Source organism: Varanus komodoensis, unplaced genomic scaffold (assembly GCF_004798865.1).
Source record: "Varanus komodoensis strain SLA01 unplaced genomic scaffold, ASM479886v1 scaffold20_1, whole genome shotgun sequence".
NCBI lineage: Eukaryota > Metazoa > Chordata > Lepidosauria > Squamata > Varanidae > Varanus > Varanus komodoensis.
This window is the reverse complement of record NW_025335587.1, coordinates 12,632,506-12,656,988: the sequence shown is the minus strand read 5'-3', so window position 1 is coordinate 12,656,988 and position 24,483 is coordinate 12,632,506. Positions and strand designations below refer to the sequence as shown.

Here is a 24,483-nt window from a genome sequence, read left to right as displayed (position 1 = left end):
AGAAGTCGTTGAGGCCCCATCGGTGCGGGTGTTCAAGGATAGGCTGGACGTCCACATGGTGGGCATGTTGTGAGTGGAGCCGGCTGGTGCCGGAGGTCAGACTAGATGGCCCAGGAGGCCCCTTCTGACTCGCTCTGTTTTCTGTGTTTCTATAAGGCGGATCCAGGTTTGCTTACAAGGAGACTTTATTGAGCAAGTTACAGACACGTTAGCTGTATCATTACCTGATGTCCAAGCAATACAGAAATAGCCAGCTAATATAGGTTACATCTTTCCAAGAATTATGCATCAACGCTTGCTTTTGGAAGCTTGATAGCTTGAGTAATGACACAGCAGTGACACATGTTCTAAAACGAATGGACGTTACACAGGTGCCATGAAATAATTAGGAGTAGCAAACCAGAAAGCATAGCATGCAAGGAAATTTCCAATCCTTGCCTGTCAAGTCTCCTGAACTAAGGGTCTTATTCCGAAATGAGAGGATATGACATAAGCATATCATACAGTAAACCATAACCTTGTGCATTGAAGCATAAGCTTGCTAGCAGCCCTGATAAGGTGTAGCTCCAAAGATGGAGAACAGCTGCATGTTCATCCTTTGATCCATCTTCCTTGTTAAGCCTGTACTCTGGGGCCGCTCTGCCTGACAAGGCACCTGGCCAAGGCAGGAGGGCAATTACTAGAATTACTAGAGTTAATTTGGCTAGGCAGGGCCTATGACTTAACAATTTATATTGTTAATTTACATTGTTTTATTGAATTTTATTTATTTATGGTTTGTGAGCCGCCCCGAGGCTTCGGCGAATGGGGCGGCATAGAAGTTGCCTAAATAAGTAAGTAAGTAAGTTAAGTAAGTAAGTAAGACTTGCAAGACAGAGGCTGAAGTCTGCATTCTGCAGCGCAGGTCCTATACAGTATAGGGTTGGTTTGCTGTATAGGTTGGTGAGCATCTATTTTATGATATGGAGGTGAGCAAAGAAGATTGTGCTCCACTGGTGGACAGTTAGACACTCAAACCTTTCCAGTGTCTTCCCAATATTTTTAAAGCGAATCTGGTTCCACCCATCCTATAATCTACTGGTACTTCTTGGCCCATTAGTTGGCCCAGTGGTTTAAAATACCTTCTCACCTGTACAGATAAGGAAAGGCACTGTCATCCGTAAACCCATATGATAAAGATGATTTGTGTACCAAAAGACTTCCCCTGGGTAGATTAAAATGTCCTTAGGCCAAGTATGCAGTTAGCAAAAGTGCTGAGTAAAATGAGTTGGAATTTAGTAGACTAAATGTTAAACCTCGTTTAAAACCAGTAGGATTTGCTTCAGTGGGTTTTACTGCACATGGCACAAAAACATCTGTTTGTTTTTTAAGCTTATAAACTTGAAACTAAATGCATCACTTTTGACATTCCAGGCTTGATTCAAGGTAGGAAGTTACTAAAGAGTTGGGAACCAGTTCAAGGGATTAATTAATCTGGTAATGCATCCTGGGTATAAGCATTAATGCTGAAACCCCAGAATAGGCACTGACCTGCCAAACACATTCTTTCCTTAGCCATTTAATCAGTCGTTTTCATGCAGTTCCTACTAGCAGTGCTCTAAAAGAAGACTCCTGTCAGACTGTAAAGCTTTGCAGCTTCTAATAGCTATTAACTGAGAATTTTCTTAATTTTTCCAGTGAAGGCGGTGTCTTCAAGGCTCACCTTACTTTCCCAAAGGACTATCCACTCAGGCCACCAAAAATGAAGTTTATCACAGAAATATGGCACCCAAATGGTAAGATACTAGGCTATGTGTAAAATGTAATGTTCTTCCTTATCTCTAGAATTAATCTCAACTGAGTTCAGAGCCATTTGGGGCAGGGGGTTGTCAAACTAGAAAGAAGCATGGCTTTCATTCACTTTAGATGTCCAAGCCACTTGTCCACCGCTGCCCAATTCAGCCAACAGAATACCTCAGGGAGTATTCTCAGGGCATCCTGGGAGTTTAGGGGGAAAGGAGAGAAAAGGGAATTCAGTTCCACCCACCTCCTATCATGGGCAGGTCCATGAGATTCAGCCCAGTGCATTCAGACTAACACTTGTTAAGAATAGAGGGAAATTACGTGATTTGGGACAAAGTGTTAGGGATTCCTTTAGTAGTGTGGGGAAAACTGCTTGCATTCTAATGTAGCAAAGTGAGTGATGTATTGGACATGGTTGGGGGAATTCCATCCATATTGTCCAACTGATTGAGCTTTACTTGTTTTCCACATTTATACTCCAATTTTCAAATAAATGTAATAGTAGTTTGACCCTTTAAATTATTTCTTTGAGATTAGGGATACCAGATCCACCCTCTTTAACTGGAATTTACCTCATTTTAAAAGGTTTTCGTGGCAGAATGAAATCCCATAAAGATTATGAAATGGACTGTTAAGTGTTTGAAAATATTGGCCAAGGAAAGAAAGGAATCACATACAAAACATAATTTGGCAAACAATATTTATCTGAACTCTATTTATCTTGCCTCACACATTCAAATTTAAGGATGCCTATTTATCCAAACCACACAGAGATTCATTAATCAGTTTGCCAAAATTTAACTAACCAGTCATCATTTGAGAGAGAATCTTATTCTCTGGGAATAAGATTCCCAAATCTGTAAAATGGTAAGGATAGCATGAAAATTGCCATTTTGCAAGTTATCAAATGCACTACTAATGTCAGAGTATCAGCCCCCTGTCAATTTTTTATAAGCTCTGCCTGATCTGGTTGGACCAAAGTTTGGATAACCTGTTGCAATCTAGCAGCTGGAGTCACTCTCAGTATTTTAATGCCAGCATCAATAATTGGCACACTGAATGTAATCCTCGCCAGATTTGGGAATCACAGTGATGACAAGCATCACTAAGTGAAGATGAGGGGGAATCCAATTCAAAAGTATAATTATAACAGCAGTAAAGCTTAGGGACTAACAGACTCAAATATCAGTCTTCCCCAACTTGGTGGCCTTCAGAGGCATTTGGACTGCAACTCCCAGAATTCCCATCCAGCAGGGCCATTGACTGGGAATTCTGGGTGTTGCTGTCCAAATGTGTCTGGAAGGCACAAGGTTGGAGAAGCCTGTTTTATACCATTCATATGGAAAATTGTACAGCCCAGGTGGCTTACAGGTAGTGATATTATTTCGTGGTTTCCTCAGTGTGCAAGAGACCCAAAAGAAACTTACTGAATTTAAATATAGAAAACTAACATGAAGAAGAAGAATCTGTATCCTGTTCTGATGTCCCCCTGGACAATTCAGGGTAGAATTTTTAAAACTTCTGAAATTGGTATCTTTAGGTGAAGTGTGTGCTTTTTTGGTCTCATCCTTAATAGCTGGCATAACATTTTTTGTGCTTTTTCTGCTTGAGCTTGTAAGCCAAAATCTTAGGAGGATTTTTGGCACTTTTAAAATATTTATTTACAGTATTTGTATGCTGCTCCATCAATAGATGGATTCTCATTAAGCCTGGAGGAAATGTATTAAAGCAAATTCCACTTGATATAAGAGAGTATTATTCAACTCAACTCACACTTAACCCTCTGCAATATCTGTTGTGTAGTAGGGGCAATGGCAAACCTGGCTGTAAGAGATGTCAACTTCTCACTTGTTGAATTTTTTTGCTTCTGCTTTTATTTGAAGTGCAGGCAATGATACTGTCTTTTATAAAGACTTTACTGGGTTCTCATTCAAAAGCACAAAACCTACTATACTTTTACTAATGTCAAAATACAGAATTCAGCAAAATCTGTTTTTCAGTGACTCATTTTTAAGCAAGGAAAAATTAAAATGTTGGAAAGGCAGATGGCTTTGGTAAATGTAAAAACCGCAGCTCCAAGTGGACTCGGATGTGATCTGAAATTACCAACATTTCTGTCTTAGAGGCATTAATTAAATGTCTCGAGTGCAGAAACCATAAAGAAGTCTAACTGGAAAGCGATTAAGATGGATAAGTGACATGCATGTATACTTCCTGCCATCTGGGTGCAAAATTCTCCAAGAATCAGCCAGGCCTACTTCAAATGTGACTTGCACTTTTCTTTGCCTTTTTGTGGCTGGGGTTTTCCTGCCTAGCAAAGGATCTAAGATTTTGTTTAAATCTCTCCCCAGAATAAGATGAGCATAAGCAATAAAAAGCAGTTTGCTGCAACTTCCATGGAACGTCTTTTGGATTATTGTTAGGCCCATAGTCATGAATAATGTAATTATTTTATCATTGTATTTCCCGACCAAAATCAAAAGCAACCATCCTGATCAATAATGGTCCACTGGACTGAAAATAGGAGTTTTTTAATGAATCTATATTGCCACCCCTTTAAAATGTTACATAAGCCTCTTCAAGCCAATCTGTTTTTATCAAATTAATAAGGCTTGGAGTCATCGGATGCATTTCTGGGAAAAGGCCACATCAATCTTGTGCTCTTTTTTTTTCTTGGAAAGCATGTTTAGGTCATGTTTTGGAAACTTTTGGCTTGTTGTTCTGTAGTGCTCTAGACAGCAGCGTTAAAGACCCAGGACCAGTCTTTAATCCCGACCTGCAAAATAGCACAAGGTTTAACATGCATCTCTTGTGTGGCTCCTCTCTCTTGGGCCATCTCTACGTTTGCAGACATAATTAACCCCAAGTAAGCATAGTATAAAAAAAATTTCTTTGCAGCATTTATACCTCACTTCTCAAATAAAGATATTTGTTTCATTTCTATATGGCTCATAGCCCAAGATCTCTGGGTGGTGTACATGATACAAAAACCAATAAAATACCATTTCTTACCGCTTTTATCTTCGGTAAGAGTAGCAGAGCATGATCCAAATGGATCTGAGGGTTATAACAGAATGTTCTCCCCCAGGCCCCTTCAGTCTATTAACTCAAGGCAGGGCCTTTCCTACAGTGTTGTGCCTCTGAAATCTTCCTCTTTGTTCCTTTTTGGTAGTTGACAAAAATGGGGATGTCTGTATTTCCATCCTTCATGAGCCTGGTGAAGACAAATACGGATATGAGAAGCCTGAAGAACGCTGGCTACCCATCCATACTGTGGAAACCATAATGATTAGTGTAATTTCTATGCTGGCAGATCCCAATGGTGACTCTCCTGCGAACGTGGATGCAGCGGTATGACTCGCATGGCTTGCAAATCTTTTCCCAGCCTTGCTGTTGGGAGCAGCGTCAGGTCCTTGGGGAGCACAGATACATCTCTGTGTATGTGAGAGAGATGCACACCTAGTTCACGATTGATAGGGCAGTCATGTCCACTCTGCATATGTAGCCTGCCCAGTTCTGCTTGCTTGCACTGCAAACAATTCTATTGCATAGAATAGGATATCTCAGGTAGAACCTTGGTACCCTGGGATAGATTTTCTCATCCTCGATGCCTAATTTGGGCCTGTAAATGTAGACGATGGCTAGCAAATCCTCTGAAATGGGTGGAAGCTGGTCCAAAAAGGTGAACTTTCAGTGTTTTGTCTGACCTGATAACAGGAGGAAGCAGAGAGACCATGCACTCCTGCTTAATTTAGGTGCAGAATTTGATACAGATTATGACTTAGATGGGCACAGAATATACGCACAGTTCTAATCTTGGGCTGCAGAATGAAGGACATCCTTTCACTCCAAGGACAACAGAGGATTGTCATTTTTAAAAAAGAGCCCCCAAGAGCACTTGCTACAGATTAAACTGTGCTTGATGACTGGAAGGCTCTGCTTTAATGCCAAGCATCAGAAACTCATTGAGAAGAACAGGCAAGCAATTTTATAGCACTCTGCACTGAATTCTGAGTAGTTAAGGAAAAGAAATGTGTTGGCGTAACTTGAAATCTAGATTTCAATTTGCAGAAAGAATGGAGGGAAGATAGAAATGGAGAATTCAAAAGGAAAGTTGCCCGCTGTGTAAGAAAAAGCCAAGAGACTGCTTTTGAGTAACACTTACTTCAGCAGCTAGTAGCTTCACGTTTTTCAGGGTAAGTCGTTCTTTAATTTGCAGCAAATTTTGAATGGGAGGAACCACGAGGCAAATATTAGCATTATATGCCAAATGCTCCATGCATTGGGTGAGCTTTCACGGAACACAACTGCGTGTTTCCACCGTCTTCTGCGTTAATTGAGCCGACTTGATGTCCTGCACTCACTATTCCTCTAGGGCAGAATCTGTTGATGGTGTTGAGACTACATTTTATATATAAACTCAGCCTGCTATGAAGTAGGGACTCCAGCCAGAAACAAAATTAGAAGACGAGCTCTTGACTTCAGAGCCGCTTATATGTAGCACTCAAGCTCGCTTTATTGTGTTGGAGTCTCCATCTCTACAGCACATGTCACATGGTCCCTGGAAAATCTGAGGAAGACCAGGAGTAAGTGTAGTTGGTAGTATGCCATACTTTGGCCAGATCTAAATTCTTGTCAGCCACGAGACACTTGAGACGGCAGAGTTTTGTGTATCGCCCTCAGCTGCCAAGAGGAATAGCAGAATAAAACTAGTGGTTTAACATTGCACAGACCGGCTGAGTGAAAGCAGTGACTCAGGAGGAGGTGATGGTTGAGGTGTTGATTATGTTAACTGCCCAGATCCTGTGTGTGTACCTGGAAGTAACCTGAAAGATACTCAACATAGCCCCAACTATATGAGTCCTCGCACCTCTATTTCAAAACTCCCAAAGACAGTACATCCTTACTATTGGCATTGATTTTGAGTAAGTAAGGGTCCTGTTTGAGGGCAGTGAATGGATTTGGAGGAGGTGATACAGCAGCACTGTAGGATAACTTCCATCCGTGTGATACCACCGGGGGCTCCATGGAAGGGGAGTAGGACCTCTTTTCTCGAACTTGTAATCCGTGGGTGCCTGGAAGATGTCAGTGGAAGCCTCTTAGGGAAATGTCATGATACTCTGTATTGCAGAATGCTACTAGCATGAGAATGGAATATGTGTTTCAATATTTGGTCCCAGGGTTGGTAGGGGGGGGAAAAGGCCTTACTGCTTGTATATGTCCATAGTATTTGCAGTTACAGCTAATAGTAATCCTGTAGTAGATACCGTCCCAAGCATCTTGCTGGTGTTGGCTGACTCCAAAAACCGAATAGCTTGGAAGTAGTAGCCATGTTTGGTAGCTATGCCTTCGCTTGGCTGTGCGTGGGCACCCGCCTCTCACATCCAACGGGTGAATATCCCATTCCGCTTGTTTAAATGCTTCAGGCAGAGCTGCTGGGCTCCCTCAGACACTGAGCTGGTTCAGGGGCGGATGTGTGGCGTGTCGGATATAAGTGGGAGGGCCAGGTGGGTCACCTTTCAGTCACCCAGTCAAGATGCACCTGCATGTGGGTAACTGAGTGGAGCATGCAGGTGAGCTTTCTTTAACCAGAGAGTGTGGTGCATTCAAAAGTAATCGCCCTTCTTTAGCCCGCACACTTCATAGCAGGCTGGCATGATTGGGTGGAGGGGGGACTGTTAAGGAATGCTTAATTACAGTCAGATTTATTAATTTCATTCTAATCCTGCCCAATAGCCAACAGTTTCTGGACGGTTAACAAAAATAACAATTAAACACAAATTAAAGACACAGACACAAGCATTAACTTAAAAGAACAAGACCATAATAGCAATTGTGATTTCCTGTTATGCACCTGGCTTGCTGTTGAAGCTGCTGGACTTTGGCATGATATTGTACTCCAACTTACTGGGGGGTAGTTCTGGGATGCTTAATTTTAGTAGCTGCTGGAAAAAAGAAAACCTGCCATAATCTGCAATTGAGCTGGTTTGACAGTGAAGGTTACAGTGTTCTTAGTCTTAGCAAGCACTGTCCCAAAGCTTTGACACGCCTCATCCTGTGTATGAAAGCCATTTATATATCTATATCTCTACCTACTTACCTACCTACCTACCATCGCACAGCGGAAGCACTCTCTTTTCCATTTTTGCTGTAAATAGGTCAAGATGCACTGTTTAGCAACAACTCTGCTGAATCAAACTATATAAGCCTCTGAGGTGACACAGACACGTTCAGCAGGAATAATGGGAAAGTGTTGTTGTGGCTGTGACTCCCTTTTTCTCCCGCCTTCCTTCAACAGAGACCTTCCCACACCTCCAATTAATTGAGCGAAGAGTATTGCGTATTGAGCGCTGCTTCCTTGCCTAAGCCGCCCTCTATCAGAAGTGGCCACCAACACTTCTGTTTCTGAGGAAAGCGTTGGTGTTCTGTCTGAAACCCTTTGCCCCCCCAACGATGCAGTTTTGAGGAGTTCTGTGCAAAGTGAACATTCTGGTGTATTACATCAGGGCTGTTCTGCAAGCGTAATGCTCAAGTCTGTGGCAGAGGGGGCACGGCTATATGATTGTGCTATAAATGGAGCTGGCAGAAGGAGCGCTTGTCAACACGCCTCTGGTAGTTCTTAGTTTGCAAGAACAGCAGTTAAAGTGTACATGTCTTCCTTAGATACTCAGCTTCAAAAGACACGCAGCATACTAGTATCCCAGCTCTATGCGTCCTGTAAGACTGATCCCTGGAGACCACCTGGAAAGGAAACTGGGTGGGGGACACTGAGCAGCAGTCCAGGTGCTGGCACTGGGAGTCAGCTGCTGTTTGAAAATGCGCGAATCTTCCTGGAACATTTTTGTGAAGAGCTCAGTGTGGAGAAATATTTGGGGATCTGCTGTACTTCTGTAGTGTTGAAGATCACTGATGATTCTCTTTGCTTGCCTTCGAAGGTCTTCAATTGAGGAACATGGCACTGTTTTTCCTGCACTCTACCCACCTATTGCTGGACTTCTGTTTATACCACGTTGGCAGACACTGGCTGGAACTGGGCTGCAATAAAACATGCCAGTTATTAATGCTGACAGAAAGCCTAATATGTGCCAACAAGGATTTGCGCATTTTGAAAACTAATGGAACTGCTTTAACCTTCAGGAAGAGTTGTAAAGATGTGTACATAGCACAACATGATCCGGATAATATATATACTGTTCATGTACATCCACAAATACACATTGTACCAAATAATAATGCTGTCTTGTAGTTAGAATAAGAATCGTGTAAATTCTACAGATTTTTAGCAGGTTTTCCTTTTCTTCCCCCATCCCCACTCCCAATTCACATTTTTCTTGTAAGTCTTTAAAATTTCTCGTGAAGCATGTCAGACTAAAACAAATTAGGATTAAAAATTCCATTTTAACTTTTTTTTCAGCCATTGGAGCATCATCTGACTTTAATAAAGTTTAATACCTTTATAACTCCCTTTCCCTCTACTTTTTCAGATTACATTAGTAAAACACTGATCTATTACTTGATTCTAACACAACTTGAGACTGTCAGCAGGCGGTGCATTTGTTTCCTTTATGTTATTACTCAGCTGTGCTCGTCCCTTGCCTTGGATGCAGCAATAAGGCATAACAGCTGTAGGGCATCCTTGAGCCTGGCACCTTTCCCAAAAGGGCTGAGAGCTTTGGAAGTGGTCAGCTTAAGTTAGCCAGTGTAGGTTGATCTGCTTTTTTATTTCTTGCTGGTTTGAAGTTGGATAAATAAAAGCATGCAGAACTGTAGGCTTTCAAGTGAGTTCTGGTTTTGCTATCAAATGCTGTCTCCCCACCTTTCACTCTCTTCTCACATTTCTCTCTTTTCCTTCATCCTTTGCCTTCTAATCTCCTGCAGATTTTCCTCACTTAATGTACAAAGAGAAATTGCGATGTATATTTTCATGTAACTTGATTTTGGAATTCTGTCACCTTCTGTAGTGAGTTCTTCCAAAATATAAATTTTTCCAATAGCTTGGTGTCAAGTTGGCTGTCTGCAACATCAAAATGAGAACACAGTTTCAGAGACCCTTAAACTGAAGGCTGTTGGCCCACCTGGATTGGCAGTTACTCGTTCATGGGTCTCCATCGACAGATGACTTACATGGTGTGGAATTGACTTGTCTGCTTTGTTCAAAGACCACTTGATGAGTTCTGCGAATCTCCATGTATAATGTGTAAAGTAGCCCTAAACAATCTCTCTCTTGAAAAAAAGGAAGAACCTCTTTGGAGGAGTATAAATGTCATAAAACAAAAATGCATTGAATGTTGTTGCAGCTAATCTGCTAAGGGGCTGCCTCTTGGAAGTTAGCTGGTCCTGTGAGCCGAAGTGGAACAAGCCAATGGTGGAATCGCTGGTTGTGCAGGAATAAAGTGTGCATATTGCTGAAGGGTGGGAATGAGAGAAGACTGCCGCAAGCTGCCGGGACACACTGTACTCGTATAAGGAGGGAGCTCCTTGCCCGTCCAGTAATCCAGCGGCCTGTAATCTCTTCATTAGAAGCATTTTAATCTTCTAATGTTACATACACTGAAGATTGTTGCTTTAGGCCTTCTTGGTTTCTGTGTGTGCATACCCCCTCACGTCTCTGGCTGTTTACAGCCTTCCATAGCCCCTGCTTCAAAGCCAAGGCTAGAGGCAAGCTCCTTGCTGTATGTTTGAATCCACAAAGGAATAGCAGCAATGTCCCTCTGGTGTGTGTGTGGGGGGCGGGGAGGTGGCACTTTAAATGAGCTACATGGCATTAAAAAAGGGGGGGAAACACGTGTCTTTTATCTTGCTATTGTTCCTTGACAAAACATCAACAGCCCTCACTTTAAAGCGTGAGGACTTTAAGCCATGTAAATATATTTCTGGTGGAAAGCAACATCTTTTAGTGTAGCAAAGGGATGGAGCTGAATGGGTCTCCTGGAGCCCTCCTTGACTATGCAGCTAATTGCATAGGGTTGGGTCGGAACTGATTCTTGGCCACTGTGTGTAAAGCACATGCTCTTGTGCGCACGAGGGTGCATGCAGATGGCCCGGGTTATGTCACTGCAGGGCTGCCATTTCAGTCAAGCAAGCACAAAGAAAAACGCGTGTTTGAGAGGCAAAAGAGTGAACCAATTACAAATGCCAGGGGACCCACCATTGGTGCAAGCCAATTAAATAAAATCTGAAATTAGATGTAGCAGCTTCTTGTCTCTAGTATTTATTTAAAAGCAGCAATGTTTTGTTCCATTTTTCTGGATCCATGTGGCAGCCCGTGTTACTCTAAGCTGCCCTGAATTGGAAATGCTACTTAATTGTGTTTCTTCCTTTAGGAAGACAACTAGATTTGCTGCTTCTGAGCTGTCCATGCCCAGACACAATAGCTGGATTTGGACAATTGCTCTAACAAGGACCAAGTTCGCTTGGCTCCTGTTGAGGTGGGGGAGGAGATTCCTCGCTAGCCAGCTGGCTAACGTTTGTGCTCTTCTGCCTGTATAAGACAAGGAGAGGGGCAGCGAGGCGGGGGGAGTGTCGTGCATTCTGCCCATCCATTTCATAATTAAAATCTGGAGGGAAATATCCCAGAGTTTCTAGGACAGCTATTGTGATCCAAAAGGCAGCCAGCTGGACATGGAATTAATAAGGTCCCCCAGCTTGCTACAACACAAAGCATTTGCTTCCCTTGTCCATAAATTGCACTGGGGTGATGGCAGTTTGAAAGGGAGGATTTTTATGTCGTCTTGGATGATGCTAAGAGCCTGATTGCATTAAGAGCCATGCCAGATCAGATGAGTGGTCCATCCAGTCCAGCCCTCTGTCCATGTAGCAGCAAAGCAAATGCCATAGGATCCCGTGAGCAGGATGGGTGCAAGAGTTCCATCTGCCCAAGCTCCTCGGCAACTGTAGCCAACAAGGCTATATTGACTGCCTCCCTTAATTTGACCAGTCCTCTTAAAGCCCTCCAAATTGGCCATCAGGACTACCTGTGGCAGTGAGTTTAATGATACTCTCTGTCCAGAATCACCCAACAATTAGCTTCCTGGGATGACCCACATTTCTAGTGCTATGAATGAAGGAGAAAGGCGTCTCCCCACTTTCTTTGCACTGTGCATAATTTTAAACACCTCTGTCATGTCTGCCTATGCCTACCTTTCTTCTAAGCTTAAACAAAACCAGTTGTTCCAACATTCCTCATAGGAGGACTTACTAAGTGCAGTCCCACCAAAAATTTATACACAGGTAGTATGATCTTTGCAGTTGTCACCCCTTTCCTAATTATGCCTAATGTGGGGGTTGTGTTTTTCACAGGAATGGCTCATGGGCTCTGCTTTTTCATTGAGCAGTCCACCCCCACCCACCCACCAACCGTCCCTTTCTGGACCCAATCATTCCTAGCTCAGATCCCACCCCTTCTATATTTGAACTTGGGAATTTTCGCCCAAACATGCGCATTACACTGAATTGCATTTGTCATTTTGATGTCGGTTCATTCTCCCAGCCCTTTGCAGCTCTTCACAGTCCCTTTTGGTTTTAACCACCCTAAATAGCTTGCTGGTGTCATCAGCAAACACTACCACTTCACTGCTTATTCCTATTGTGGAAGAGGTTAGACAATATTAAAATTCGTGGTGGTTACTATCATACTCTCTGGCCTTTCTGAAAAACCTGAATTTTTGTGTGCTGTTTTATGCCTTTAATTTTTCTCTTCAGGCAAATTAAATGGCATCCTCCTGTATACTTCTGTCCTGACTTTGTAGGAGGCTAAATGGAAAATTAATCTAGTGCTAAATACCTCATTTTGCTCTAGTCCCAAGTTTGCTTTTACAGCTTTCATCCCTGCTCCCATTGGCATTACATGGCTACTTAAATCTGGGTTGCCATGGCTGCTTTAATTATTGTTGTTTTAGATATATTTCACTGCTTAAAGGGCTACTGTGAGAGAGTCCCAGATAGGAACAGTTGACCTTGTCTCTTGGAGGCATGGAGGTGTCTCATCCATTCCTTCCCCAGGAAATGTTTGAGAGTTAATTCATGGGGTGAATTAATTGGGATGCTGATGAAGGTGATCTTGCCTTGCTGGGAGACTGTCCCTGCAGAGTCACCTACCCCCAGGTGCAAAATATATTTAGACCCGACTGAATTCAGGCTGGACCAGAAATCTCATGCACATTTCTTCTATTAATTTGCAAGCTGCCTTTCAAAAATATCTGGAAGTATAGCTTGGAAATTATGGGAAGTAATAATTCCATTCTTTTCTGGTTGGACCCTGAGTCTGTCCAATTCTGAATGTCCAATTCCAAGGAGGATTCAGATAAATTCCGAGTAAGACAACAAAGATGTTTAGGGAACTAGAAACAAGGTTCTGAAAGAAAGATTGGAGGAACTGGTTATGTTTCATGAAAAGCTGCCTAATGGTTAGATCATAGACCCAACTGTCTAAGGAGGTAGTGGGTTCTCCCAACACTGCACTGAGCACTGGACTCAGTGGCTGCTTCCAACTTTAGGTTTCCATGGCAAATAGTGATAAAAGCAACTGCAGTGGCTTTTTGGAGGTTCCCACGAAGTTCCAGGACAGTGGTGCCACCATGGAGAAGATTCTGTCCCACCAGTCAGATCTTAATCAAATGGCAGAACCTTTAAAACCAATCAAAGGGCTTGGGTCTTTTCCAGCCTGCCTGAGAACAGGAAGACAGAACCGTCTGCTTAGGTCCCCAGTGAAACAAGTCTTAGGAGCATATGTGTAACATTCCCGAAAATCTTGAAGACACAGAAAAAAAACCCCTTCACCCTGGTTCTTTTTTTTTTTTTGGGGGGGGGGGAGTATGGACATTCCCCCCCCAAAAAAAGAAGAACAAGCATTATTTGTACCATTTTGCAAATTGAAAGTCATGTTACCTTGAGGAATTTGAAAATGTATAATTTAGTTTGAATAACGTTGTTTGACATATTAAAAGTACAGTTTATTCAGACAGTTACAAACAAAACTTAGTTAACATTTTAGCCATTTTGTTGAAGCAAAAAACAATACAAACAGGAAACCATCAATTAGTAAAACAAAGGCGATCGAGGCCTTTCTTGGTAAAAAGCTGACATAAAGCAATTGTGCCAATTTTAAAAAGCTAAGAACCAAAGTGGAGTGGGGGGGGTTGTATTTTTCACTTAGTATTACTAATTCCTGTTCTGGGCCTCCCTACCCTTACAAATGAAGACAGGTGCAGACCTTCCTGGGGTTCTGGCACATATTAAAAACACAGGTTTTCCATGGAAGATAACATCCTCAGTATGCAGACTTCTTTCTCACACAGAGTTTAAAAATGTCTTTAAAGTTCAGAGATAACTTTTAACAACACTACATGGGTTAAGCAGTTCACCAGTACAAACCTGTTATCCCCAACAGCAGTTTTAGGAATTGCTTCTGTTAATAAGATAATGACTTGCTTAATGAGCTTCTTGTATTTCGTTTTTTTCGTGACTTCATTTCAGTCCCACCTACCCCAGCGCATTGTTTGTGTGCCTGGGCATGCATGTGTAACTTACGGATGAAACAGGCTGTAGTCAACAGAAATCTCGGCCTTAAAATATGTGGTTGCTGTTCAGGCGCCATAAGACTCTCCGTGATTTTGCTCCAACAGGATTGATATGGCCGGATCTTACTTCCAGTTGAAGGATCTCAGCTGGGAGGGCTGGAGAAAAAATGAACAGCTACCCTCAAGCCAAATAGATAGTGTCAAAAAAGGGCAACTAAAACGATCAAGGGGGTGCTGCTGAGATTGTATAGCCTAGCAAAATGTTTAACGAGCACATAATGGGAATGTACAAAAATATACACGATGTGGATAAGGAAACATTTTTTGCCCTCTTGTAAGACAGGTTGTTGAGGGGGTGATCTCATGAAGCTGAGTGGGACAACTAAAAGTCAGAACTTGTTCACATAGCAAGTAATATGGAATTCAGTTCAACATGTAGGGATAGTTATAAATGTGGACGGCTTTTAAAGGGGGATTGGATAAATTCATGGAGGAAAAGGCCATCCATGGTGCCTAGTCCTCATGCCTACCTGCTACCTGCAGGATCAGCTTGTTTACACAGACCAGCTGTGTGGAAGCATTTCCTTTTTGTGGCTTTCCTGCAGGAATCGGCCTGGCCACGGTGTGAACAGAATGCTGGAGCACGGGCATTCTGTTTCTCTGATTTACCTGATCCAGCAGGCCTTTTCTGTTGCTACAAGTCAGCTTTGTATCCTCATTTGACAAAGCACCACATTCAGCAACCTGAAATAACAATCCACACGCTCATGAAAGGAAGCTAAACGTTTGCCTGAATGGACATGAAGTTTGTGCCCAGTGGAATTGTGGCTGAGGCGGCAACACACGGCACAGCAAATCTGATGCACAAGGATGGTTTTTTCCCCAGTACATTTGCCAGGTTGTGACTGTAGGCTGCAAACCTGTCCAGTGACTCACCCCATAGGCATCAATGGGTATCTATTTCTAACTTGGAGAGGTGTAGGACCACATTTTATGGGATGTCATACTGTCTGGATTCCAAGCAGGATTGCCTTGGGGTAAAGAAAAGGCTCTCTGTAAATGTTCAAGGCATGGTTTCCAGCCATTCTCATTCCTCACCTGCATTATGAATGGTGAACTCTATGGGAGATCACAATGCTTCCAGAATATGTAAGGTTGCCAGTCAACTGAGCAGAATTTACTAGCCTGGTTAAAATCTTCTGAGCTTTCGCCAGAATGTGACCTCCTTAAGCTAGAAAAAACGAACTGTGGGATCCTTAAACCTTTCTACAGAATGGTTTAAGATGCAAATATAAAGTATACCCTGCTGAAAAGTACGATTTTCTTGCAATGCTTGTCACAAGGGCAGTGGGCTTTGGGAACACATTCCCACACAAATCGTTCCACTTAAAACTAATTTAAAAACGCTTGATATGTACTCAGATGAATGTCGTATTAAGCCCATCACTGGATCGATCCCCCTTTATTCTCCTCAAGCAAAAACAACCCTCCCACCCAGCACACTTGAGAGACAATTTGCTCGGTGGTCTGCTTTGCAAAATATCATCTGCTCTGGGGATTGGCACTTGGTTCATTGGACCCTTAAAAGAAACCTTTGCTTGGGCCAATAAAGACACTTCATACATGTCTGTTTTAATTAAGAATTAAGAAGATTCAGGACATGCTCAAGAAAGACTTGCACGACTGAGAATCAAAGAGGTGCAGTGGTTAAGTGAGTCTGCTAAGTGCACTGGGTTACTTGGGGGTCAATCACGGACTCTCAGCCTGGCCCACCTCACAGGGTTGTTGCTGCGAGGATAAAACGCGGAGGAGGAAAAGGGTTTGGTTCCTTGAGAGAAGAAACAAAGCCGGACACAAATGTAGTCGTTGTGATAACAGCGTGCGAGCTTCTGCTGCACAGGCAGCGAGCACTCTTCACGCGCTCACACACTTCAGCGGGAAAGTCTGAAGAGCGATTTGAGTCGCGAGCAGAGCCGCCCTAAACTGCCCCCAGGCCCCGCCCCGCCCCGCCCCGCCAGCTAAGCCCCGCCCCGCGAGCCCCCCCCATCTTCTGCAAAGGCCGCGGCCGGGCGCGCCTACTGCGCCTGCGCGGCTCCCTCCTCTTCTCCCGCTCCCCCGCCTCGCCTCAGATCTCGCGGGAGCTCGTCCGAGGCAGCGGCCGGGCAACATGGCGGACGGTACGTGCGGGGGGCGGTGGCAGCCGCCTGAGGGGAGGCTGCCTTTTGGGCTGTTTTCTTTGGGGCGGGGTCTTTTGGGGGACGGTGGGAAGGCGCGTCTGGACGGGGGCGCTGGAGAAGCCGCGGCGGGGTCGTTGGGTCCCCTCATTCTGGAGGGCCACCTGTATGGGTGCCTGTGGGGCGGGGTGGGGAAGGCGAAGGCGAAGGAGTCGTGGCCGCCTGAGGTGGGGGCGCTTCGCTTTCTGCCCGGTTATTGTGGGGCACGGACCAGAGATGCGATCCCGGCTCGAAGGAGCTCCTTGAAGTGGCGAGTGGGCGCCTTAAGAGGACCGCATGCGCCCACCCGGGAGCCTCGAAAGCAAATTATTCTGAGCAGCCCTTGGCTCCTTCCAGCGGGTGCCATCTCGATGCCTGGACTACAGGTCCCAGAACCCCCAGCTAGCTTTGCAGCGGGTCGCTGCCTGGCGGGGATTCTGGGGTTCTAGTTCAGCATACCTGCGGAGCAGCAGGTTGCTGGCTGGGGGATTTGGGGAGCTGTAATCCAGCACACCTGCGAAGGGGCAACGGGCTGGGGATTCTGGGAGTTGTGGTTCAGCACACGTGGGATGCGCAACTAGCTGGGGGTTTTGGGAGCGATAATTCAGCACACCTGGAGGAAAGCAACTTGGGCTCTGGGCATTCTACCTCGGCACATCCTGCGGGCATCAGAATACTGGCTGGAATTCTGCAAAACTTCTGCCGCCCAAGGGAAGTTGCTTCATAAATAGTCAGACGGTTGTTCTGCCTTGCTATGCCTCTATTACCAGCACTGACTTGGTAGTCTTTCTCCAGGAGCTTCAGGCAGGTGTTTTTTCTTATCTGTAATTGGAGATGCTGGCTCTAACCCTGGGAGCTTCCTGCATGGAAAGCATTAGCTTCACCAGTACAGTCCAGCAGCTACCCCTCAAATGCACCAAATCTCGCCCTGTGTTTAGAAACATAGAAACTGAGCGAGTCGGAAAGGGTCTCCCGGACCATCTAGTCTGATCCCCCAGCCAGCTCTGTTCATGACATGTTTGTCTGGTTCAATATTGTTTACACTGACTGGCAATAGCAATCCCAGTGTTCCCACCGGGGTCTTGTCCAGGCCTACATGGAAAAGCTAGGGATTGCTCACTTAATTTTATGTATTAAATGAATATTCTGCCTCTTTTGTCCTGCAAGGAGCTCAGGGTTGTTTACCTAATTCTCTCCATTTTATGTGCACACTAATCCTGTGAGGTAGGGGAGGCTGAGAGTCAGCCACTGGCCCAGCATCGTGCAGTGCCTTCATGGCCTGGTGGGCACGATGGCCTTAGTCTCCCAGTCACCAGCCCAGTGCTGGTGAACTCCATGGCTGAGTGGAAACCAGAACCACCTCCTAGAAGAGGGTGGGAATCAGCTGCGCAGTGCTGCTCCTCTCCTTTCTGTAGGGCAGGGGTTGAGCAGAGCAAGGACAACCCTGACAGCCCCCACACTGTTATCCTGCAGTCATCACACATGCATGATGCCGTTTTTCATAGCCTGTTTTAGGAACTGAGGAACTTGTCCATCTAGCTAAGCTCAGCAATACTGCCTGGGCTTTCCTGGGAATTGTAGGCCTTTTTAATTGATTCAAACGTGCATAAGATTACAACTGGCAGTGCCAGAAATTGAAATTGGCTTTGAACCCAGAGCTTTTGCATGCAGAGCTGCAGTCCCATTGTGGTCTGTACTGCTCTGCACAGGCTGCAGCAGAGATAGGGGGCTTGTTCCCATCCAGATGCGGTGGAGCCCTAAGTCCCATTAGCTCCAGCCAGTAGTCAGGGATGATGGGGTTGGAGTCCAACAACATCTGAAGTGACAAAGCAGCTGGCAGCTGCTCTGAAGGATCTTGGACAAGAGCGTTGTTCAAACCTGCCAGAAGATGCTCTTGATTGAGTCAGTGTTCCTCTGTGTGTAATGCATACTTTCTGTGGCAAAGCCCCACCTCATCAGCTGTCTTGTCGAGCTCAGGGTGGTCGGTGTGGTTGCCTGCAAGGCCCTTCCTCAGTGCCTGTAAAGTACCCTGGTGGTACTTGTGGTTTTTTAAAAAATCGAGTGCTTTCTGTGTTCCTTTCTCCACTCCTACATGGACACAGAGAAGTAAAGGGGCAGGTGGACCTTTGCTTGAAGTGCTCCAGCAGGTGCAGGGAGAATGCAAAGGAAGAAAGGGGATAGAACCCACAGCTGTTGTCCGGTAGGGAGTGAGGAAACTGGAGAGAAGCTGGGAGTGAACCCATGGAGGGCTGGATGGCAACTGGGCCCATGGAAGGAGGAAGCTGGGAGATTGTGGGAGGGACTGTGGAGAGCAAGAATAATTGCGATGGAGAAAGCAAGGAAGGTGTCTATGTTCTTATGTGTCAGCAAGAGATCTTTTTTTTGGGCTAGGATGATCCTGAAAAAGAGAAAGGAGCAACTGGGGTGAGTGAGTCTTATTCACTGTGGGATAAAAAAGTGAAATCTTGAATGGGAGGGAGAATTGTGGATGCTAAGGATTTGTTCAAGGACTGAAAATCCACTTGTGTAAGTATTCAGGTTCTTGGGTGAATTACTTGCTATGAGTGTCACCAGCTTGTGGATTTGTGACGTGTGTTTTCTTAGCAGTACCCACCAGAGCCCATTTTATGAATGGGCATCCTCATAACAGGCACACACTAACCCAGTGCTCACAGCTTCAGCGAAACAGGAAGCTAAAGTAAACTCTCTTGTGCTGCTTTGTTCGTTGTTGTTGTTCAGTCCTCTCTTTAACACCCGCTTTTCTGTAGAGGCTTGCGGTTATCTCTTAGTGAAGCCGTACTATCTGGGGCATGCCCAGAACTGTACATCTTTTTTGTCTACACTGGCATAAACTTGTGCCCCAAGGGTTCTGTATAAATTACCATAATAATTGTAAATTTCTTGGGGCAGAGATATACCTCCTTTTTGCTTCTTTCTAAGGTAACATTCAAATAGGCTAGACTGAGAAATGGTGATGGGCCCAACATCACCCAGCTTGCTTGTTATTACTTTTATACAATTCATCCTCACAACAACTGTGTGAGGTAGGTTAGGCCTTTCTTTGAGGCAGGAGGTGAGCAGAGCAAGGAGGACTCTGACAGCAATGCAAAACAGCATGGTTTTTAAAGACCAAACTGAAATGCCGTGCGGGTTCAGACAAAACAACAGACCAACAATGGTGGTAAACCACAGTGGCTTACCGTGTTGTGCAAACTCCCATTGTATCTTTCATCTTACCTTTCCTCCAGGGAACTTAGCTTGATATTTACCTATTTACCTAGCCTGGTAAGTAGATGAAGTTATATCTTGGCCGAGACACTCTCCCATATTGGTGAGCTTGATAGCAAAGTGGGGATTTAAATATGTTGTCCCAAGGTGGCCTTCACCCTCCTAATTCTGTGTATCTCAGGTTGTTCAGAGATATTTTAGCTGCTTTTCCTCTGTTCTGCTTCCAGAGAAGAGCCAAAATGGTTGTTGTGAAATCTTTTCTGTTTGAAAGTCAGTATGATGTGGTGCCCAGATTGTTGGGTTTGGATTGAAAGCAAACAGGTTTTAAGTCTCCCTGGAGGCATGATTCCCATGGGTGATCTTGGAAATGTTGTCCACATAATTGTCTTTGAGATACTGGGGGTGCGGGGGGGGGAGCCCTATAGGAATATTTTCTGTGGATAATGTAACAAGAAAAGCTTTTGATCAGGATGGCTGTATCAGTCATTTGGTCATGTCCACTTGAAAGGTTATCAGATAGTACCCTTTGTGTAGCAATGTGCAGAAAATGTTGATTTTAAATTCTTACACCACACTTCCCTTTGATGTTCAAAGACATTTACTGTGCAATTCTAGACATGCCTACTCAGAAGTAACTGAGAAAGCTGAATAGTGCTTACTTCCAGGAAACTGTCCCTCGACTTGCAGCCTTTTTTTAAACTAAAAGCAATATTCAACTTTGTGCAATGCTCATGTGTATGCTGGAATGTATGATCTTGCAGCTTCTCCCAGACTTCCTCCCACAGCCAGAGATCTTACTGTTTCCATTTTCTTTTTCGCAGAAAGTTTCATTGAAGAATAAAAAGCGTAGACTCTCATTATGAGAAGATCAGCTCGTTCCCTTTTCCTTCGTATTCCTGTAGTGTTTTAAGTTAGTCTGTCTGCTGTGCACTGGGTGAGCAGATGGTGCTAGATAAGCAGAGCTAAGTGTGGATGGAAAAATGTTTCAGAAGCAAATAGGGCTTCAGGGTAAAGCTGTGAAGGGCCATTTTGCAACAACTGGGACCTTCACCCACTTTAACCAACCTTTGCAAACTGTTTCTTGGGGTTTAATCAGTTGACCAAATAGACAGTACGAGCAAATGGGCATGTGAATCAGCAGTTATGAAGAAAAGGGGCACACATTTTGCTTTTAACCTGGGCACATCATGGCTGTTGTCGTGGAAGAGGCATTCTCTTCCGTGTGTGAGTAAGTTAGAGAATGCTGCTTCTGAGACCCACCAGCCACATGCGGTGCTTTAACAGAAAGTTATATTTAAAAATAAGGCTTCTGTGTTTAGGTGAGCAGTTAAAAACACATTTTTGTATTTACTGAAAATTGGGAGGCTATAGCATTTTACCTTACAGAGATCAGTTTTTATAGAAATTCTGTCATGGTACTTTCCTAAGAACAATTATTTAATGTTTACTCAAGTCTGTGTTGCTCAAAGAATGATTAAATCCCAGATTCCTGGGCATCTAGAAATGTCACTCTAGACTTTTAAAGCAGAGAGAGAGCAACATTTGGTACTTTATAAAACTACCCTACAAGTTTCAGGCAATATAATATTTCATTGACATTTTTTAATTAAGGGATTTTTTTATTGCAACCCAAGTCCTAGTTATCTTCTTGATTTTGTATATTGATGTAGGGCCAGGGGGGAGTTTCGTTCATTTTTCATCTTGATAAGAATGTACCAAATTAGCAGTACCCAGATCAATCATTGGCACAGTTACCCTTCACTAATGACATGCCTCAAAACTTTGTGATGCAGATCCTTAAGCAAAACATGCACATGCAAACACACACGGTAGTGGGAAGGTATGCAGAAAAGTTCACGCAAGAGAGAACTGCTTGCAGAATTCTTTGTTAGGCAAAATACTTACAGCAGTATGCATATTAAGATAAATGTGCACAAATATGTGCATCAGATCATGCTGACCAACTTGAGCATTGCAAACTGAAAGATAAATAGGATGGAAGGAACTGAGGAATGGAAAAATGGGAAATGAAGAGAAATTGAAATTGACAGGCAGGCCCATCCATAATCCTTGTACCTGCCTGCTTAGAATGTTGTGTGCTTCCTGCTGTGATTATCAGTTCATTTGAAGCTTTTGAGATTTGCAGTCTTAAACTTCCAGCTCGGGGATCTGTGTGGCTTCCACTCACTTTTCCAGGACTTGAAAAGTAGTTTTTATAGAAAATACCAAAATAAAAATAGGTACTTCAGTGCAGTCTTCTCGTTCCAGGATTGATGGGCTGTTGCTTTGCCGGTGTAACATGAGATGTGTAAAGTTTGCTGAATGCCGTCTTCCTTTGCAGCGTGTGCTGCCACACCATTTGCGATCAGCACAGTGTTGTGGCCACATGCTTAGCTTCAAGTATGGTCACCACTAAATGGGATTATGGTGGCAGGTGTTTAATGTGTCCCTCCTTTCTAAGTGTGCATGCATGAATTTGTAGTGTAGGATGGTAGCAGGAAGAACTCGCTTCCAGGTGCATCCATTGGGGAAGATTCCAGGATGCTAACAAGGGAGAGGCCTTCTTGGTGGCTGCCCCCTTATTCTGGAATACTCTTCCCAGTGTGGTCTGCATGGCTCCCACAACATCATTTCTTTGGCACCAGGTTAAGAATTTCCTCTACTGCCATGCATTTTTTACAGCTCATGATAAGGTTTCATCCAGTCCTGTGATTTCTGTTGCTGATTGTTTTTAATTGTATGTACATTTTTAATTCCTGCATATGCGTGTTTTTAATGTTACATTTTATTTTCTATGTTTAAGATTTTAATTTTTTGTAAACCACCCACAGAGCTTTTGCCATTGGAAGCTATCAAATGGAATCAATCATTTAATATTTTAAATAAAAATATCTAAAGACAGATAGGAAGTTGGATTGTATGGGTGTGTTCAGCATTTTAACGTTTTAAATATATGTTGTTGCTGTTAAATCCTGTCAAGTTGTTTCCAAGTTAAGGTGACTATGAATGAAAACCCTCCAAAATCCTTCTGGATAGGCTGGCCAGGTTGGGGATTCGAGGCACTGCTTTACGGTGGTTCCAATCCTACCTAGCCGGCTGATTCCAGATGGTTTTGCTAGGGGAATGACCTAGGGAGCAGTGTAGAATTGTAAATGTAATAAATGCCTAGATCTCATGGTTAAGGCAGGTATAAACATTCTAAAATAGAGTTCTTTTAGCAACATTTTGTGGGTAGCTAGCTAAAAGATACTCATCTGTGTATCTGTATGGGAATTTAGCCCTTAACTGTGGCAGTTTGGCAGAAGACTTGTTATGCTTCAGTGATAATAAAATCTTCGGCATGTTTGCATTTACTTTTAAAAGAAACATGTTCCTAACCTTTTCTGGCTGTAAGGAAAAAAGCAACTTTCGTTTCTTGACTTGGAAAATGCAGAAGTGCCTTAACACTTCTAGCATACTTTTAATAACATATTTTCTCAAAAGAGCGAAAAGTTATCTTCCTATCTTCGTTATAGTCCTGTGAGGTAGATACAGTAAGACTTTCTGGCCAGAGTAACTGAGCAGGGGTTGTGGCTAAGGGGGAATTTGAACCATTTGGGAGAATATGCTGTAATTCTCTGTGCCTCTCCCCCATAAGGCTCTTGCAAAAACAAAGAGAGACACCCACCAATAACGTTGTGTCTTGTATCTGGTCTTAAATGTACACATTCCCTTGTTTTGAAAATCTTATTCCAATACTTGGGCATAGCTTTTCAGTTATGATTGTGTGTAATAGACCACTCCTATGTTGTGATACTGCAGTTACCCATTGACATGGTTCACATGTCACAATAAGCCGAGTATTTTTCAATTTGAACCCTGCATGGTTGTGAATGAGTTGGGAGCACATGAGTGTGCTGGCTTTCATTAGCCTGTCACACCTGCATCAAGCAGGAGAAGCAAAACAAACCAAAGACAGCCCGTTGCTACGTTAAGTGTGATTTCTAGGTTATTGAGCAAGTAATAACCCATGATTTAAGCTAGAAGTCATGATTTGTACATTATAATTAATAGTGTGTAGAGTGCTTAGCTCCAGTGGGAATAGCTGGGGGACAAGGACCAGTATGCTTGCTCAGTCACTCCCTCCTGCTTCATGCACAATAATCTAGGATTTTCAAAAAGCCCCCTGGGCAATGCACAAACTGAGTTACTGTGTAGTGCAGAGCAGTCATGGGCACTACGCTACACAATCACAGCTGCACAAGTACAGTGCAATCACAGGTTTGCTTCTGTATGGCCAAGCCATCCGTTTGCTGGCAGCAGCTGCAATGCTTCCTGCTTCCCTGCCTCTTTCCCCTGCTATTGCCGTTCCGCTCAACATACGTAGTGCTGTGAGAGAACTCATTCCCGGGTGACCTCTTGGTCCACATACTTTCCTAGACGCACTGCAAAAAGGTTAGGCTGTAACTGGCTACCCAAAATCAATGGAAGAAGCCAGGTGTTCAAGCCAAGGTGCTGCAGCTGGCAAGCCCCCGTCTTTGGCAAACACGTCCCTGCCTCAGATGGTGTAGAAACGGGAGCCGGACTCTCTAGGGTGAGCCAGGTAAACAGGAAGGTTTTCAGGGAGGCCTTGAAAGCTGCATAACATAAAGCTGACGAGTTCTGCTGTACAGGCAAGAACACTGCCCTCTGATTAGATGAACACAAATGGGTAAAAAATATGCTGTCATGCTAAGACCAAGGTGAGTCTTAATCCTCTGCCA

General features: G+C 43.8%; 2 protein-coding genes across 3 annotated transcripts in view; both read left to right on the top strand.

Annotated features, from left to right (window-relative positions):
• UBE2G1 (ubiquitin conjugating enzyme E2 G1) overlaps nucleotides 1–9,775 on the top strand; it is a 36,103-nt gene extending 26,328 nt beyond the window's left edge. For both annotated transcript variants that reach the window (XM_044429950.1, XM_044429951.1), the window contains exons 3-6: nucleotides 1,678–1,775; nucleotides 4,955–5,133; nucleotides 5,854–5,978; nucleotides 8,718–9,775. In XM_044429950.1, the coding sequence (XP_044285885.1) occupies nucleotides 1,678–1,775; nucleotides 4,955–5,133; nucleotides 5,854–5,940 (364 nt within the window). In that variant the 3' untranslated portion in view covers nucleotides 5,941–5,978; nucleotides 8,718–9,775. The remainder of the gene's footprint in view (nucleotides 1–1,677; nucleotides 1,776–4,954; nucleotides 5,134–5,853; nucleotides 5,979–8,717) is intronic.
• Nucleotides 9,776–16,399: 6,624 nt separating this feature from the next.
• The window catches only part of ANKFY1 (ankyrin repeat and FYVE domain containing 1), a 52,479-nt gene continuing 44,395 nt past the window's right edge, over nucleotides 16,400–24,483 (top strand). Inside the window, exon 1 of the mRNA XM_044429806.1 lies at nucleotides 16,400–16,477. Within this exon, the coding sequence (XP_044285741.1) occupies nucleotides 16,468–16,477 (10 nt within the window). The 5' untranslated portion in view covers nucleotides 16,400–16,467. The remainder of the gene's footprint in view (nucleotides 16,478–24,483) is intronic.